Genomic DNA, 17,903 nt, shown 5'->3' on the forward strand with positions numbered 1-17,903 from the left:
TGTAGTTGAAATATTTTAAAAATGTAATGATTTTGGTGCGTTTAGATGAAAATCATCCGGTTTACATGAAATTTGTCCAGTTTGTTCAAATCCGGTTTGCAATATGCGGGCAAGATTGGATGGCTGGTTCCTGTACCACTGTCGGCGGACGATGCGTCCGTGGACAAATACCATCTCCATTTTAGAGGTTTGGATTGGAGATGCCCTTAGTCCTAGTACTTATTTGCCAAAGCATATTCTGCGAAAACTTGCCTCTCCTAGGATGGAACTCTATAATTTGACAAGGCTAATTTGTTGAATGAAGCTCAACCAGATATGATCTATTTTCAGGCAATGGAAGAGTTCAACCAAACACTGAGGATCAGGTTGTGTTGCCAATAGTTTGCTAGGATAGGCTTGTTGCATGGAGTTCACCCACGTATAACTTTCCTAAAGATATTTCAGGAATGAACCGGACATGACTCGTCACGAATAGAATGATAAACTGATTAATTATGCTCCAAATTCAGGAAGTAAAACTCAAGTTCGTTTGAGCTAATGACAAGCTCCAGTATTATTAATTGCTGTCCGGGGAGCAAATCATGCAGTGGAATCAAGCATAGATGTCGATGCCCCAGAACTTGGCCGGCTGGTTGCTGCGGTAGTTGCGGTCTAGGGCTTTGATCTTCTCCATGTCCTCGCTGGAGATGTCGAAGTCGACGACCGCCAAGTTCTCCTCCAGCCTCTCTTCCTTGGAGGTCTTGGGGATGACCACCGTGTTCCTCTGGAGGCCCCACCGGAGGACCAGCTGCGCCGGCGACTTGCCGTATTTCTCGGCCAGGGACTGCAAACGTGGATACGGCATGCAGAGGTTGAGAAACTATCACAAAACCAGGCTTGCGGAAGTGCTTTTTTTCTAGATGCTGAAATGGAATGTGAATCTACGATTTGTTACACAGACCTTGATGACAGGGTCGTCGAGGCATGAGACGGAGCCGAACAACTCGGTGTTGGCAGTGGAACCGCCAAGAGGAGTATGTGCGGTGACGCATATTCCATGCTTCTGGCAGAACTTCACAAGAGGGTCGCGCTGGAAGTAAGGGTGTGTCTCGATTTGGTTCACCGCGGGCTTTATCTTGGCGTAGGCCAAGCAGTCTCGGGTGAGGAGGATGTTGTAGTTGCTGCATGAATAGTTCAAGGGTTAGATTTGAGAAATGGAATTCCTTCCAGCACAATCTTCCACATAGGATAAAATTATATGCACTATCGTTTCTAATTATGACCGCTGAGATTAAAAGCTGAAAACATTACGCACAACAATAGACATGCACATCAGGAATATCATGGACATACAAATAGATCACATACAAACTAGGAAACTATCCATGATCCACTCGACTTCTCATTCCAAAAGTAAAAAAAATATCACTCACGTACATGTGAAAATTATGACACGTACAAATAGATCACGTACATACTAGTAGGACACAACCATGATTGGTCACCACTTCTCATCCAAAAGAAGAAGGAAAATATATCACGTACTTTCAGGCAGGAAGGATTTGCATCCTCCGGCAAAACACAGTCAGAATTGTACTCGGACAAAAATACCGGTTATTTGATTACTTAATAACTCCGTAAAGCATGTGCATCAATTGGTAGCGAACAGAATCACTTATGAAAATATTCGATCAATATGCATACATATTTGATTCGGAACTCTCATAGACATCCTGTGTCTAGGGCACATCTAGATGTGCTCTAGTTATTTCACATCTTAGTGTGTGAATCAAGCATAAAGAGAAAAAGAAAAAAGAAAAAGAAGATATCCACATGAATCTCAACGTAAGATCAATGACATAGGACTTAGATGTGCAATACTTATGGCACATCTAGATATGCTTTAGCAAAACTAATATTATAATGTTGAGACTTCCCTTGCAGGATTAGATACACTCAGACATCCTAATACACTTAGTGTCTGCTTCCCTGATAAATACTCCCTCCGTCTCAAAATAAGTGTCTCAACTTTGTTCTAACTTTAATACAAAGTTGTATAAGCTTGAGACACTTATTTTGGGACGGAGGATTTATTTATGAGCTTCACTATTTGATTAAATTAAAATTATAAGCCCAATAAATATATTGACCCAATCCAAACACTACTCCCTTAGTGGAATTATTTCCATCGATGCACAATATATTTTTCCTCGAGATATTAGCAAAAGTGCTTTAAACGATTTATATCAATGCCAACTACATATTTGCATGATATATTTTTACTTTCTATTTATTTATTTATATGTGTGCCTAATGGTTTATCAACATCTAACCACCAATATTATATAAAAAAATTCAAAATAACTATGCACGGGGCCACAGTGCTAGTTTCAAAGTAAACTAGAGGACATAGTATACTGTACAATTGTGCATTAGAAGCAAGAAGCCAATAAAAACTAAACACAAATTTACATAGTATATAATAAAAAACATCAATTTATGAAAATTTAGGTTCCCCAGGACTTGAAAGGTTCACAAAAAAAATCTGACGCCCTTTATTTAGAAAATATGGAGATAAACTCTGAGCAATAAGGCCATCATCTAATTTGCAGAGAAACCAGTAAACAAATAAATGCAAAGATTCTGAAGCACCAAATTATTCTAAAAGCGCAGTGGCCAAGAGATATAGATCAAATAAATTTACTAGTAAACTAACGGCACGACTGAGCTGAACAATTTGCAATAGTAAACTAAACTGTGGCCAACATGAACTAACTGACCCAAGTGATGAATCATAATATGGACACAGGTTAAATGAGTGAAGACCAAATGCCTCAATAATTGTAAACAAAGTTCATCATAGTTAGGACAGATCAAAGAACCAATGGTAATATGATGTACTTGACGTCTTTACCTAATTCCGATGCTACGAACCAGTCCCATGGAAACAAGATCTTCCATTGCATGCCATGTTGTCTCCAAGGAGATAGTGGTATTGATATCAAGCACACCATCATCACCAAGAGCACTAGCTGTTTTGCCAATCCCTATATACAGTTAAAATGAATATACTCAATTCAGTTAGACGAAATGGAATATAGTGTTTTTATTCGTGTTACACAGGATAAAGAAAAGGATCATACCAGTATGCTTAGTAACTACAGGGAAATGAATAAGGTAGAGATCTAGAGAATCCAATCGCAGCTTCTTCAGGCTATCCTTGCAGGCTTCGACCACATGACCATGATCTGAGTTCCACAACTACAATGACAACAGACATGGAGCTTTGAATAACACAATATATGTTGGAGAAAGAAGATTGCAACATTATTCCGGTCTTGAGAGCGAAATGGGATGTAAACAGAAAGACTTAGTACCATAACCCCATTGTTTGAAATTTTGATCTAGGCTAAACCCAGGTCAATAATTCCGGCAGTTGCCGCGTGTGAAACCGGTGGTCCAACTGACGTGGTAGGTGACGTATGAGCAGCCGGGAAGTGTGGTCGCATTTCTTATTAGTAAGTGCGCCTCTTGATGGCCATATGTTGTCTGTTCAGCTATCCACTCTATGGAGGCCGCAAGACGACCTATGAAAGGCCTTAGAAGCCTACCTAGCTCCCATTGTCCAGTCAACTTGTTGGCATCTCCCAATTTCTTCTCTCTTGCCTCCAGCCACCACCTCGACGCCATGGTGCACTGGCAGGAGCTGCCCCTCATCTTGAGCTTTGGAGATGCTGACTCCGAGGCAGACGAGACTGGTTCCCTAGCGGACCAGTGGTGCCAATACGATATGTCCCTGGATGAAGCGTAGGCGATGCAGCCTGCGGCCATGCCTGTCCCACGGCCGCACCAGCACCCATGTGATGTACTCCCTCCGTTCGGAAATACTTGTCGGAGAAATGGATGTATCTAGACGTATTTTAGTTTTAAATATATCCATTTTGATCTATTTCCGCGACAAGTAATTCCGGACGGAGGGAGTATGTACTAGCACCCATCTCTATGGCATTGATAGCATGGGCTAAAGCCATCGTCGTCGCCCTTGAAGACGCAGGGATTTATGATGTCCATGTCCCTGCACCCATGCAAGCACCTATGACTTCACATGTCTCCATCCCTGTGGCAACACCCACCCCTGCGACATTGTGGTGCTGGCGTGGCCATCAACGCCTTTGTTGAAGCATCCGCCTACATCCCTGCATTGCCGCCCATAGACCGGGCCGTCCTGGCGGACATCCAGGTTGTCATCACCTTCCTCGATGCATGGCCCAACGTCCCCGCGTAGGCGAATGCCAGCAAACCCCGTCGTAGCCGTGTCCATCGACGTGGTTAGTTACTTAGTTTAACTAATATAATTCGTATGAATATGAAGTGTTGGTGCCTCCATGAAAGAAATCGATGCTTCAATCAAAGTCGAGTTCTACAATAATTTGCGTTTGAGTTTCGCGAAAATAAGATTTTCAAATGATCATGGAGCTAGTGAGTTTGCACGTGAAAAGTTAGCTGCACCGGGAAAACAAACAAGTGCAAGGAGTTTGCGCCTTCCTAGTTGCTCATATGGATTTAGGGTATCCATGTTCTGATCACCTGCATCTAGCTATGATTCCAGGGTGAGCTCAAGAGTATGCTGACCTCGCATATCCCCATCTGCGCTAGGGCAATGGTGGGACTATGGTTACGGTGACCTGTACTTGTGATGTTACGGTGGAAACATTTGTGCAACTGAGAGCGGTGATATTATTGTTCCCACTGGTGTTTGGTGTCGCTATTCACTCCGTCTTCGCCTGTGGGAACACCCAAGCCAACTTCTAGAGGCGTTGTAAGTGCATCAAACATTAAATCGCTTCTTCGGTTGCCTGGTTTCAATTTAACAGTTACATTTTTAGAGCGGTTAGAACTTCATGCATTTCGGGATAAAAAGTCAGCATATTATGCTAGATATTGCATTATGGTTGTTAGAAATATGTGCAGGATCGATTTCATTTGATTTTACCACCGATTAAGCATTGACATAACAAGTGGAGGTTCATCAATTTGATGATCGGTTAAGGATAGGCTTCGGGAGAGGCTAAGTATGGTTAGGGGTGGACAGTTTAGCTTAGAACGGTTTGATTGAAACTGTATCAGACGGTAATCTTCACTGAGGTGAAGCACATGTGTTAGGGCGTTTGTGTTTTATGGTGCTGCACATTGTAATTTGGTTTATATTTGTTGTGGTCAATGGTGTGTAGGAGAACCTTCTCGACGACCTGTGTAGCCTTTCTACGGAACATTGAGAATCTGCAACCCGGGCTTTATAGCTCCACGAGCCTCTCAGTACGACCATCGGTTGCAGATGGAAGGTCAAGCTCTCGGAGCTAAATGGGAGACTCACCGTTAGACCAAATGTGGTCCGGCTCCGGAGTGACTCGCCAACTAAAGATCAGGTACTTCCTGACCTTTAATGCTCTGGCTAAGGATAATTTCCAGGTCATTGTGTTCGACCTTTATGGCATGGAGTTCATGGCAAGGTGCAACTAGCACGAACAAGCACTTATCATGATCCAAGAGTAGCTATCCATATTTGTTAGGTTCCCGTGCTAAGCTATTATACCTATGACTGTATGCTTATGCGTACGGTTGTGCCGTTATTATGACTATGCTTACATGTTGATGTAGTTATGGGTATGTTTGCTAATGTGATTATGCATATGCTTGTTACTGTAGTTGTATTTGTGATTATTCATAATCGTATAGGGAACCAAGCACCCTTTGTGGATCATTCATAACATATGTTGTTCATATATAGCTTAGCTTCTTGGCTGTAGTTAGTCCTTAGTTGCTAAGTCAACCATACAACTTCAGTTTGTCTGTATTTTGAATACCACATCCAACAATATCATCATAAATTGGCTTCACCATAGATATCTTAAAATCATATGTTATTTTGTCCTTCTCTGTACCAAACCTCATCTAGTCAGCTTATAGGACACAATTGTTAACAGAGAATATTTTCTTATTGCAATATCCTTTTCTGCAATCATGCGCCAAGAAATCAATAATTAACAATAACCTTGGTTGTGATGAATAGGTCCTCCCTCTTGATAAGTCCAATTTCAAATGCCTCCGCAAGTGCATCCCCAACTTCAGCCTCGTTTTGATATTTAGCTGCAGCATCAGGCAACAATCCCTGTTAGTGCATCTGTTGGTATACATCCCATGGGTTTAACCCAAAAATCGATCACACAGTAAAATCAATATGCTTTTAGCCAAGGGGATTATGTAACGTAGAACTAACAGTATTGTTGGCCAGGGTTTAAAAAACCTACCTATTTTTGAAAATTTGTTGATAACTACCAAAAAACATATTTTTTTCATTTAAAAAAACTATCATGTTGCATAGGTTACTGGTTGAAATGAATTTAACCTCGATTAGGACAGGCCTGGACCGCGGTCAGGATGGCATAAAAACAAACCCTATTAGATTTAACCATTATGGCAGCCGAACCCAAATAGATAGGGCAAAGAAAACATGGCACAGAAAGTCTACCCCAGTCCTTGCCCGCGCCCCACTGGCTGCTGCTACTACCGCCTCACACCCGTGCAGCATCGTGCTCGGCCGCGCTCGCCGGTGCCAGCCAGCCGGCGAGCTACCCGAGCTCAGCCCCGCGCCGGTTCTCCTCCCTCTCCTCTCTTTCCGTCACACAGCCGCCCGACGCAAGTCTTGCATGTGCGAGCTGATAGGAGGATGAATTCATAACGGGGAAGAGGCCAAGCTAGCCGGCAACGAGATCGGGCAAGGTTTGGAAGAAAAGTGACGAAGAGCAATTTGTCTGTTGAATTGATAAGTTGTGTGTGTATCGTAGTAGTTGACTACTACTATAGTGTAGCAGTTTTGAATTTGGATTTATCACTTGTCCCTCAGTTTCCCGCCAAAACGATGTTGGACTGATTCAAACCGTTGATTTCTCAGAGTATGCTCAAATCTACCATTCATCAGTCATCTGCGCTACGAATCCAGCGGCTAGCATGCGCTGGATTCGCCTCTCCCACCGTGAGTAGCACGTCTGTCCCAAACGCAACAGGCTGTGCGGAGCATCTAGAAGCTAGGCGATTTAAGCTAGACGACTTTTCTAGAAACGTATGCACCATGTGCCATGTGTGCCTTTTAATCCCACCAGACCTGCGTTGTATCCCATGAACATCATTGAGTAATAACAAAGTGTGTTTCGATTAAAAAAAAAGAAAGGTATGCACTGCAACCCCACTCATCCCAAGGGATTCTGGTCGGTCCCACTGAATGTGTTCTTTTTAGCTGGACCAAGCCAGTACCTGGAGTCGTCGTGTAACCTTTTTTTGCTTAAAAAAGAGTCACATAACCTGGAGTATGATTTAGCCGTTGTAAAAAGAAGAAATGACGCACCACTGTCCAGGATATTTTGCGGGCAGTTGGCCCAGGTAGCAGTACCAGTCACATTCACATTTTTCTAAGCTAAGACAGAGATTCTACTAATACCAGAAACATAGAAGAAACTAAAGGGATGCTTCACGTCCTAATGCTCACTGTCTCAGATTTTAGATGATACATTAGGCCATGGAAGTGGACGTGCCATTTGTTGGATCGGAGCTCACACGTAAAACTATGGGAGTAAGAAATGTGCAATGAATACAACACTTCAGAATTTGAGATGTTAATTTACGAAATTGTATACCATCAAATGAACAATCATCAACATGAGTAAATTAAATATTTGTATCCGACACGAACGTATTAAAATATATTTTTATTAGAATATTAGATTTATTTGGCTACAGCTCTACAATTCATATTTGAAACTCGCTGGAATTAATTTATTTGGCGACAAATTCAATAAAGAGTTTGTACGGTTAAAACCACTCTAGACATTTATTTGAAATGTTATAACAGCCACATCTTGATACTGATTTGTCCACAATAAAATTAAGTTGTATCACCTTATTTACATTCACCTAAACATGTCTTTGTATAACTCATAAAACTCTCTATTATGCTATTATAACCCAAAATTTCTTCCATCATATATCTCTTGATGGCGTCGGAACATTTACTGTATTCTGAAGATATTCAAGTCATGTAATATGTATTTATTCCAAAAAATTCCAAAATAGTTCATATTGATATGTAAAAATGTAAAATACAATCAAGGTCCTAAAATTATTTAAGGTTCGACTGGGTCCTATAAGAATGAAAATGTACATCTAAATCATAAAAGTAGGTAAGTGGTCATTGCAGGCCTTAACTTGGTCTGATTCATCCACGTGCATGTTGAGAGAGGTGCCATCGTCAGATGTATTATGCAAAAAAAAATACGCATTGCATCTCGCATGTATTTCGACCATTAGGGATGAATGGTGAACAATATCAAAAACAATGTATGTCAAATGAAATATCTCTATGCACGCACATAACTAATATGTGTCATTCATTGGGGTGCAATGGAGCGTCACGCTTGAGGGCCAATGAACCAGAGCACCTAGCCATTAAATTTAAATCTTGAAAAACGTAGACGCACTACATTATAGAATGAAGGTCTCGGCAGTGCACTCTGGCTGGCACCCTCTTGAAGAATGCCAGTCTGCATCCGGCTCCTTCGATACTGCAAGCTCTGACCGGCCATGCATGGTTGTCGTGGGAAATACCGATCATGTAATCCAGGAGGAGGAGCAGCTGTACGGCGAGGAAGAGCATCAACCGTGGTGGACAGTGGACTGGTGGTCGATAACTTGACGTTGGAAGAAATTGCTCGTGTCACAGTTAGCAGACTCGGCATGGCCGTCACCCCAGTGCGCCCATGCACGCCGCACGCTCATGATTCCGCACGTTGCCCGGCCGCTCTGCGGCCTCCGCCTGGTGCCTCAAATTCGTGGGCGCCGCCATGTCACGCTGCCCGGGGCCGCTCTCCAGGCCCTTGTACTCTGTCGGTGTTCACCCAAACACCTCGGGGCATACCCTGGAACTCGCCCGGGGGTTAGTCTCAGCCTCCAAGCCGATCGTTGCAAGCGGCCCCAAGCCGCCATAAGATGGGCACACGTCAAGCGTGGCCAGGAGCATGTAGTCAGTGACAGAAACGAGCTGGTCGGAATCGTGCATACAAACAGGTCTATGGTCGTTTTAGGGTTGAAAATGACCGGGATTAGCCGGTATAGTGTACCAATTTCAGGGATTGTAAGGTTGAGGTTAGATTTAGACGCGCTCTATGAGTTCAAGGTTTAAAATAGATTTCACTCAACTACAAGTCACCGGTTTCATCATGCTTCTTCGTCTACAACTTGCAGGGCAACCATGTTGGAAAAAATCGTATTGTTACACCGCATTTCATCATGTTTCATAATTTAAATTTATAACTTGTACAAATATATTAAAAAGTGATCTCAACTGAAAGTCCTTGTCATCATAAACACAAATATGTATAATTGGTTCAAAATTTAAACTAGTGGTTGAAAAGGTATGAATAGATTTAATAAACCTAAGAATAAGATTAAAAAGTATAGGATGGTGAACAGCGTGTTTGTATGTGGTGAGAGAAAAACTGACTATGAATAGTACTCATGCATGGCTGCAAATCTCCAAGGAAATGCGAAGGCTCTCTCATTCACCGGCTCTCCCGTGGAATCGGAGAATTGCTTTTTTCAAACCCATACGGACACAAAGTCCAAACAGAACTCAGCTTGATTGCTTTCCTAATCTAATCACCGGCGAGCTTACTCACACTTGTACCCAACCGGACTAACAACGAACCTCGTACACCTGTACACGTATAACCAGTACTTGCCTAATTTAACAGGACTATAGAGCTAGTGTTTTCCGGTTTGGATTATTCCAACATCACCTCAGGCTCAGGGCGAAATCTCCGGAAAGATGACACTGTCAATCAAGAGCTAGTGCCCCTGAATAAAAGTAATACATATTGTACATAAATTCTACTCACTCCGTGGGACGGAGGGTGTATGATACTTGCAAATCTACTGCTTGAAGCCGCGTAAACTAGACATCACGAACTCGCCATTTTGCTTTTACCACTTGAAAGTCCACAGCGACATACACAAGCAGGCTCTAGATGACACTCAACGGTGCAAGACGGCTCATGGACATTCAGCGCAATTCCATTCGGTACAGGTGGGTGCAGACGTACGTGAAGAGGGTGGAGAGGGGAGAGGGAGGGCGGACGCGTACCGGCGCAGTCGAAGTGGCGGTAGCCGGCGCGGATGGCGGAGTGGATGAGGCCGCGGATGGCGGGGGCGTCCATCCGCCAGACGCCTAGCCCCACGGCCGGCATCTCGTGCCCGCTGCTCAGCTTCAGCGCATTCGCCGCCGTCCCTTGCTCCCTCGCCGGCATCTCGTCCGAGTCGGAGATATGAAGACGACGAGGGGCAGTGCACTCTAGTCCGCACCCTCTTGAAGAATGACAGTGTGCATCGGGCTGCTGCTCCTCCTGAATTATAGTATGACCAGTGTTTCCCACGACAACCATGCAGGGCTGGTCAGAGCCCACGCGACGTTGGCGTCGACGCAGCAGGTAAATTCGTGTGGGACCAGACATCATCTGACCAAGGCCAGCATGGGACACAGGCACCATGTAACGTGTTTTTTTTAGAAATTTTTCGATATATTCATCTTCAATCATAGTAGTACAACAAATACCAGAAATAATAGAAATTGCATCCAGATCCGTAGACCACCTAGCGACGATTACAAGCACTGAAGCGAGCCAAAGGCGCGCTGCTGTCATCGCCCCTCCATCGCCGGGTCGGGCATAACTTGTTGTAGTAAACAGTCGGGAAGTCGTCGTGCTAAAGTCCCATAGGACCAGCGCACCAGAACAGCAACAGCCGCAGATGAAGAATAACGTAGATCAAAATGATCCAACCCGAAGACACACGAACGTAGATGAACAACGACAAGATCCGGGCAAAACCATTGAAGTTAGATCCGCCGGAACGGGAGCTAGGTGAGGAGACATTTATTCCATCTTCAGAAAGCCGCCGCCGTCTTATCTCCATGAGCATGATACAAACCTTAGCAAAACTGAAAGAAACGACTAAAAACGGAGCCCTCCTGCCGGCCCTTGCCAAGATCCAACGTGCCCTCATGGCTCTAGGGCGACCGGAGAGGAGGCGGACCTGCGGCGGCATCGGCGGGAGGTAGAAACCTTAGCTTTTTTGTGAAGGAGGAGGAGGAGGCGGCAGCTGATAAACCAAATTAGCTTCTTGTTGTTACTCGCAAAGAAACAAATGCCCGGTTCCAGCATGGGAAATTCACATGGGCACGGAACGGCGGAGGCACACAATGTGCGCATATTGATTTGTGTCATGATTTTTTTAACACGGTTGACGCTTATACATATACACATACACTCATTTCTACGAGCACATCTACGTATAATTTGCTTTATAACCAACTCCAAAAAATTGAGCCGGCAATCATCTTGAGATTGGCAAAATGGACACGGATATCTTCGTAGTCGACGGAAATTTCTACTCCCACTGAATGCACATCGCCAAAAGGCTTGAAATAACACTAGTAGAAAATAGGCCATTAATCCCGGTTGTGCAACCGGGACTAAATATGCGCGACTAAAGGCTCCCCCTTTAGTCGCGCCTTTTACGAACCGCGACTAAAGGCCCGTCCACGTGGGCGCCAGGAGTCCGTCGGGGCGGAGGACCTTTAGTCCCGGTTCTCGTGGCTAACCGGGACTAAAGGCCTCCTCCGCAGGTTTAGGGTTTTAGCCCCCCTAAACCTGATTTCTTTTTAATTTGTAGTGTTTTATTTCTTTTATATTTTATTTTATATTTTATTTTAATTTTGATGAAGTTTCAGTACACATATTCTACGCTACTATATACATGCATATGAAATTTTAAACAAGAAGAATTCAAGAGGAATATATAATATATATTCAATCTCGGGTGACCATATACAACTTCGAACAAGTTTCCATACACAATTAGGATGGATGACCATATACAACTTCGAACAAGTTTCAATCTCGGGTATGCATATAAATTTCTTCGTCCTCGGTATAGTGTTCTCCTTTAGGATTGATGACTTCCCTCATGAAAAATCCTGCTAATTCATCTTGAATTGGTCGGAAGCGAGCTTCTGGACTAAGCCTCCTCCGCAAGTTATCCGTCGCCTTCCGCACGCTATCCGATGCCTTCCGCTCAGAGGTGTGTCTCCGGATGTTCTCACAACATAGTATCCACATAGATTGGTCCCCGGTGGCTGCTTATCCACATTAACTAACCTTCTAAAATCTAGCTCATGTTTGAATTCACCGACAATTTCTTCTGAGAACCGTCTCCAAACCCTACAGGGCAAAGAAAATTAAATGAACAAGGGAGTTATTAGTTACTTGATATTAGGAAATGAACGAAAGAGACCGATCGATATAGAGCTCAAATGATTGAAAATAATTACTTTTGCAGCATTTTTCTCATGTCGGCCCAACGCTTTGAATCCGAATCCATAGAGTCCATGATTAGAACTCTGGAGGTGTGAAGTTCAATATTTAGCAGAATCCAGTGGAACCTGCGGACACGTTACATGCACAGTCATGCATAACTCATCGATTAGACATACCATGCATGGAGTAAACAAAAGAGAATGGGCACAAGAGAGAAACACTCACCCAAAATGGTAAGGAAATAGAATATGACTTTTGAGTTGATGCTTTCTAAGAAACTTGTACAAGTCTTTCTCCACGTCTTCGGGGTGATTTTGTAACACATGTCCATTAACGATATGTGGGTCAATGAACCCAACATCATGGATGTTTCTTATTTTGCATTCCCAAATCTTCAATCTGCATAATAGCGTACGCAACAATATAGTTAGGACAATATATATATATAGTGCAGGCAATGAAGAACGAGATGAGGTAGAAATAAATCACTTACAGAACGTAGCAACTCAGGATAGATTTGTCGAGCTCGCGCAGATTGAACAGCTGGAACAATTCACTCATATGAACTTGTACAGAGTACCGTTTGGTGTGATGCTCCTCTGTAACATCCGCATAAACATATTCTTTGTCGGCCCATGTTATGAAATGCTTGTACCAACGTAGCAGATTTTGCATTTGTGGTGGTAGACTCTTTTCCCGCGCAGGCTCGACGAGAGGCCCATTCCGCACATATTGTAATGCTATCTCACATACTGGCGCATCCTCAAGGCCTAGCAAGGCACGAAGAGTCAAACCCATCTCGGACGCTTGTTTCATGGCACTCGCTACAGTCAATCCAAGTGCTGCCGCAGCTGCTATGATCTCGGGGTCCTCTTCCGGACCGGCTTTCACTATGAGCGGGGGGATCGATTGTTTATTCTGCATCCCGAGCTGGTCAACTTGTTTCCCGCTTTTTTTACTTTCTTCTTTCTCCTCCTTCAATATTTTTGCTTGCCTACGAAGTTCATGTCCATAGTCGTCAGGCATATTCAGCTCGGCTTGGGACGGTGTCGTCAAAAAATCCTTAGCCCACTTCTTTTGCTTCTCAGTGAATACTTGCTTGGGCTCAGGCTCTTTTATCGCCTTCGTATCCGCCTTCCATTTCTCATAATGAGCAGACGCGGCCAATTTGGTTTCAGCTTCACTAAGTTCCCAAGGCCTTGGGAGGAGAGGCTTCAGTGATGGCTCCGGTACCCTTGTGGTCTTAGGTACATAAGGGTCCGGGTTAATAGTCCAGGAGCGGGTTTCCTTGCTGTCCGCCTGCTTCTGCTTCTTCGCCGGAGGTGGATTGGGGGGCGTCATACCCGCCGGAGGAGGATTGGGGGGCGTCGTACCCGCCGGAGGAGGATTGGGGGGCGGCGGCTGCTTACCCGCCGGAGGTTATGGATCGGGGGACGGCGTCGAATGGCGTGAAGGAGGTGTAGGTGAACCACCACGACCACCGCCACCACCACCACCACCACCACCATCGGAGGGGGGTGGACTTGTTAGCCTTGGCGCCTCGCCTGGAAACACCATGTACTTCTTTTTTCATAGAATGATCTGGCGCTTGACATCTCCAAGTCTTCTCTCCCCTTCGGGTGTAGCTTTGTCAATCTCCAGGTCCTCAAACTCTTCGACTATGTCTTCCACCGTGACACGAGCATAGCCATATGCAATGGGGTTGTTGTGGTGGAGTGCTCCAGGTGTACAGGGTAAAGCACTGCCGGTAGCTACCTTCGTGGAAACGTTCCCCACGGGATAATGCAGATCACATTCTTTCATCTCCTTTACATCATCCACGGGGTAGTGAGGCTCCGGTGCACGAATCTCGATCGTCAGTGCATTAGCACCAGGCGGGGCATCCGTGGAAGCCACGCTGCTTCTCCGCTGCTGGCTTCCGCGATCCGCTTCATGATCTTCATGCGGCCCTGCAGCCGATTTTTCTTTTACTAGTTCATGCACGGTCTGCTTCAACTCATGGAGTTCCGATGCAAACTTCGCCAAAAGATCTGCATCCCGGTCCGTCTTTCTCTTACGGCCTCTGTAACAGTACGGGTCATTGTCCTGGGAAAACCCTACTTTCCACGGAATTCTGCCTTTGCCTCGTACACGTCCTCCGTGTTCATCATTCCCGAGGGCTGTTGTCAGTGCGTCTTTCTCTCTGTTGAACTTGATAAAGCCCTCTTGAGCTTGGGTCATTGCGTCAATAAGGGCTTGGGTGGGAGCAAAGTTTTTCTTCCGGTGAACACACACCCCTGTCTCCGGGTCTAGCTTTCCCCCATGCCCGTACCACCAGCTTTTGGCCCTTGGGTCCCATCCCTCTGTACCTAGAGGGATTCCTCGCACCCTCAGGTCCTCCTCCATCTTCTGCCACTTAGGCTCCGAAAGGCGGTATCCTCCTGGCCCCATAATATGATGGAACTTTTTCTTACTCGCATTATCCTTATTTTTTTCGATATTTCCTTGAAATGCTCCGATTTCTTTTGCCTCACAAATTCTGGCAAATCATCTTTCAGTTTCTCATGTTGTCCATTGAAATCCGGAGTCTTTCCCTTGTTGACATAGTCACGGGTTAAATTTTTCTTGAAGTTCCGGAATGCTTCGGCCATCTTCTGAAGAGCGAACTCTTTAACTAGCCTCCTCCTCTCACGTCCACCCGGAACCTCGTTACCGAATTCATCGACTTTGTTGTATTCCGGAGGTAGAATGAAATGTTCCATAAGCTTTCTCCAGCAATCCTTTTTCGTTCTCTTGTCGACAAAACTGAAACTAAGACGTGCCTTCTTTGGCTCCTTCCATTCCTGGACGGTGATCGGGACGTTGTCTCTAACAACGACTCCGCAATGGTTGATAAACTTTGAGGTGTGCTGTAGGGGCTTGCCGGTTTCACTGACAAATTCAATGGCATATGTTTCTCCTGTTTTCATCGCCTTGGATTTGCCACGCTTTGTCGTACTCGATCCGGCCGAGGGCTAAAAAAAGAAAGAGAGTCGCGCGCGTTAATACATATGTATTCACATTTCAGTGAGTTTGTATCACGAGAGGCTCAATGTATATATATACCTCGCCGGAGGTGGTTGCTACTTGCAATTCGAGATCGTCGTTTGTTGACGGTTGACCTCCGTCGACAATGTCCGTTCCTTCACCTTCTTGATCATCGACAATGTCTGTTCCACCGTCAAGGTTCAGAAAAGAAGAGACTACATCCTCTTCTTGCTCATATTCTGAGCCCGGCACATAAGGAATCTCCTTGTTTATGATGCCCATTAAATAACGTTCAGCCTCCGGATCCCTAAGCGGCTCGGCTCTATCGTCCGCCATATGTCACTCCTGCATGTAGTAAAAATTAATTAAGTATAAAGGAATTAAAAAATAAGATTAAGGGGACATAGAGGAGGAGCAGCGACGGTTGAATGATTAAGAGCTATTAAAAAATAAAATTGATGTTTTTTGGTCAAATTTATACAATTATTCCCAAATAAAATTCCTTTTCTTTTTCCTTTTCTTTTTCCTCTCTGCTCTCTCTTTCCTTTTCGTTTTCCTTTTTAGTTTTTTATTGAGCACTAATTTGCATAGAAGTTTTTGTTTGAGCACTGCCAAGTATTTTGTTTTTCCTTTTCGTTTTCCTTTTTAGTTTTTTATTGAGCACTAATTTGCATAGAAGTTTTTGTTTGAGCACTGCCAAGTATTTTGTTTTTCCTTTTCTTTTTCCTTCGCCGCCGCTCAAATTTAATGATTTATACAATTATTCCCAAATAAATTTCCTTTTCTTTTTCCTCTCTGCTCTCTCTTTCCTTTTCTTTTTCCTTTTCAGTTTTTTTATTGAGCACTAATTTGCATAGAAGTTTTTGTTTGAGCACTGCCAAGTATTTTGGTTTTCCTTTTCTTTTTCCTCTCTGCTCAAGTTTTTGTTTGAGGAGGACGGCAGGCGGCGGCGGGCGGCGAAGGACGGCAGGCAGGCGGCGGCGGGCGGCGGAGGACGGCAAGGCGCGCATCCAGTACGCGGCGACGAGGAGGACGGCAGGCGGCGGCGGGCGAGAAGGCGGGCGAGAAGACGACGGCGGCGGTCCTCTCTTCTTCTAGGCACGCGAGGAGGACGGCAGGCGGCGGCGGGCACCTACCGGGGACGAGGGCGGCGCGGAGAAGACGAGGGCGGCGCCGCGGAGAAGACGAGGTCCTGGCCGGATGCGTTTGGTGGTTAGCGCGGAGAAGACGAGGGCCGCGGAGAATATATAGGGCAAGCCTTTAGTCCCGGTTGGGGACACCAACCGCGACTAAAGGTACCCCTTTAGTCCCGGTTGGGGACACCAACCGCAACTAAAGGGGTACCTTTAGTCGCGGTTGGTGTCGCGACCCGCGACTAAAGGTTCTTTCGCGCCGTCTTCGTTCCCGCGCGGAAAGAGCCTTTAGTCGCGGTTCGTGTCACGAACCGCGACTAAAGGTCCTTTTTCAAATACTTTTCATTTTAAAATCATAAAAATACAAACAATATATCAAAAAATTCAGGAAAATAAAACTAATTCATTTTAGAATCTTAAAAATACAAATAATATATCAAAAAATTCAGAAAAATAAAACTAATTCATTTTAGAATCTTAAAAATACAAATAGTATATCAAAAAATTCAGAAAAATAAAACTAATTCATTTTAAAATTTTAAAAATACAAATAATATATCAAAAAATTCAAAAAATAAAACTAATTCATTTTAAAATCTTAAAAATAGAAATAATATATCAAAAAATTCAAAAAAATAAAACTAATTCATTTTAAAATCTTACAAATACAAATAATATATCAAAAAATTCAGAAAAATAAAACTAATTCATTTTAAAATCTTAAAAATAGAAATAATATATCAAAAAATTCAAAAAAATAAAACTAATTCATTTGAAAATCTTAAAAATACAAATAATATATCAAAAAATTCAAAAAAATAAAACTAATTCATTTGAAAATATTAAAAATACAAATAATATATCAAAAAATTCAAAAAAAATAAAACTAATTCATTTTAAAATCTTAAAAATACAAATAATATATCAAAAAATCCAGAAAAATAAAACTAATTCATTTTAAAAATTCAGACCGATTGTTTTGTTGTACATCCTCGATCCCTTGAAGGTTTGATACATCATTCAGTTCATCGACCAAATACAAATCATCCGGATTCGCCATCATACGTCCTGCCGTGCATTTGGTATGCATATATGCACTCAGTAGCCACGGCAGGGCTGTATGATGGCGATACCGATTGTTTTGTTCTACATCCTCGATCCCTTGAAGGTTTGACAAAAGGTTTGATAAATCATTCAGTTCATCGACCAAATACAAATCATCCGGATTCGCTATCGTACGTTTTAATTCACATGATCCATTCAACAAAGTTTGGTACAATAAATTATTACACATCAATTCTTCCCTTGTGTCCCTGCTTGCTTACGATTGTGCCGTATCCATGGAGCATCCTCATCATTTAAC

General features: G+C 43.6%; 1 protein-coding gene across 1 annotated transcript; it reads right to left on the bottom strand.

Annotated features, from left to right (window-relative positions):
- Window positions 1-470: 470 nt before the first annotated feature.
- LOC123076887 (NADP-dependent D-sorbitol-6-phosphate dehydrogenase) lies at window positions 471-10,425 on the bottom strand. The gene is made up of 6 exons (XM_044499034.1): window positions 10,172-10,425; window positions 6,032-6,126; window positions 3,123-3,240; window positions 2,894-3,026; window positions 941-1,160; window positions 471-823 (listed from the first exon to the last, which is right to left on the bottom strand). The coding sequence occupies exons 1-6, from the start codon at window positions 10,332-10,334 to the stop codon at window positions 593-595; spliced, it is 960 nt and encodes a 319-aa protein (XP_044354969.1). The 5' UTR covers window positions 10,335-10,425; the 3' UTR covers window positions 471-592.
- Between the last annotated feature and the right edge of the window lie 7,478 nt (window positions 10,426-17,903).

This window comes from Triticum aestivum, chromosome 3D (assembly GCF_018294505.1).
Source record: "Triticum aestivum cultivar Chinese Spring chromosome 3D, IWGSC CS RefSeq v2.1, whole genome shotgun sequence".
In the NCBI taxonomy this organism is placed as follows: Eukaryota; Viridiplantae; Streptophyta; class Magnoliopsida; order Poales; family Poaceae; genus Triticum; species Triticum aestivum.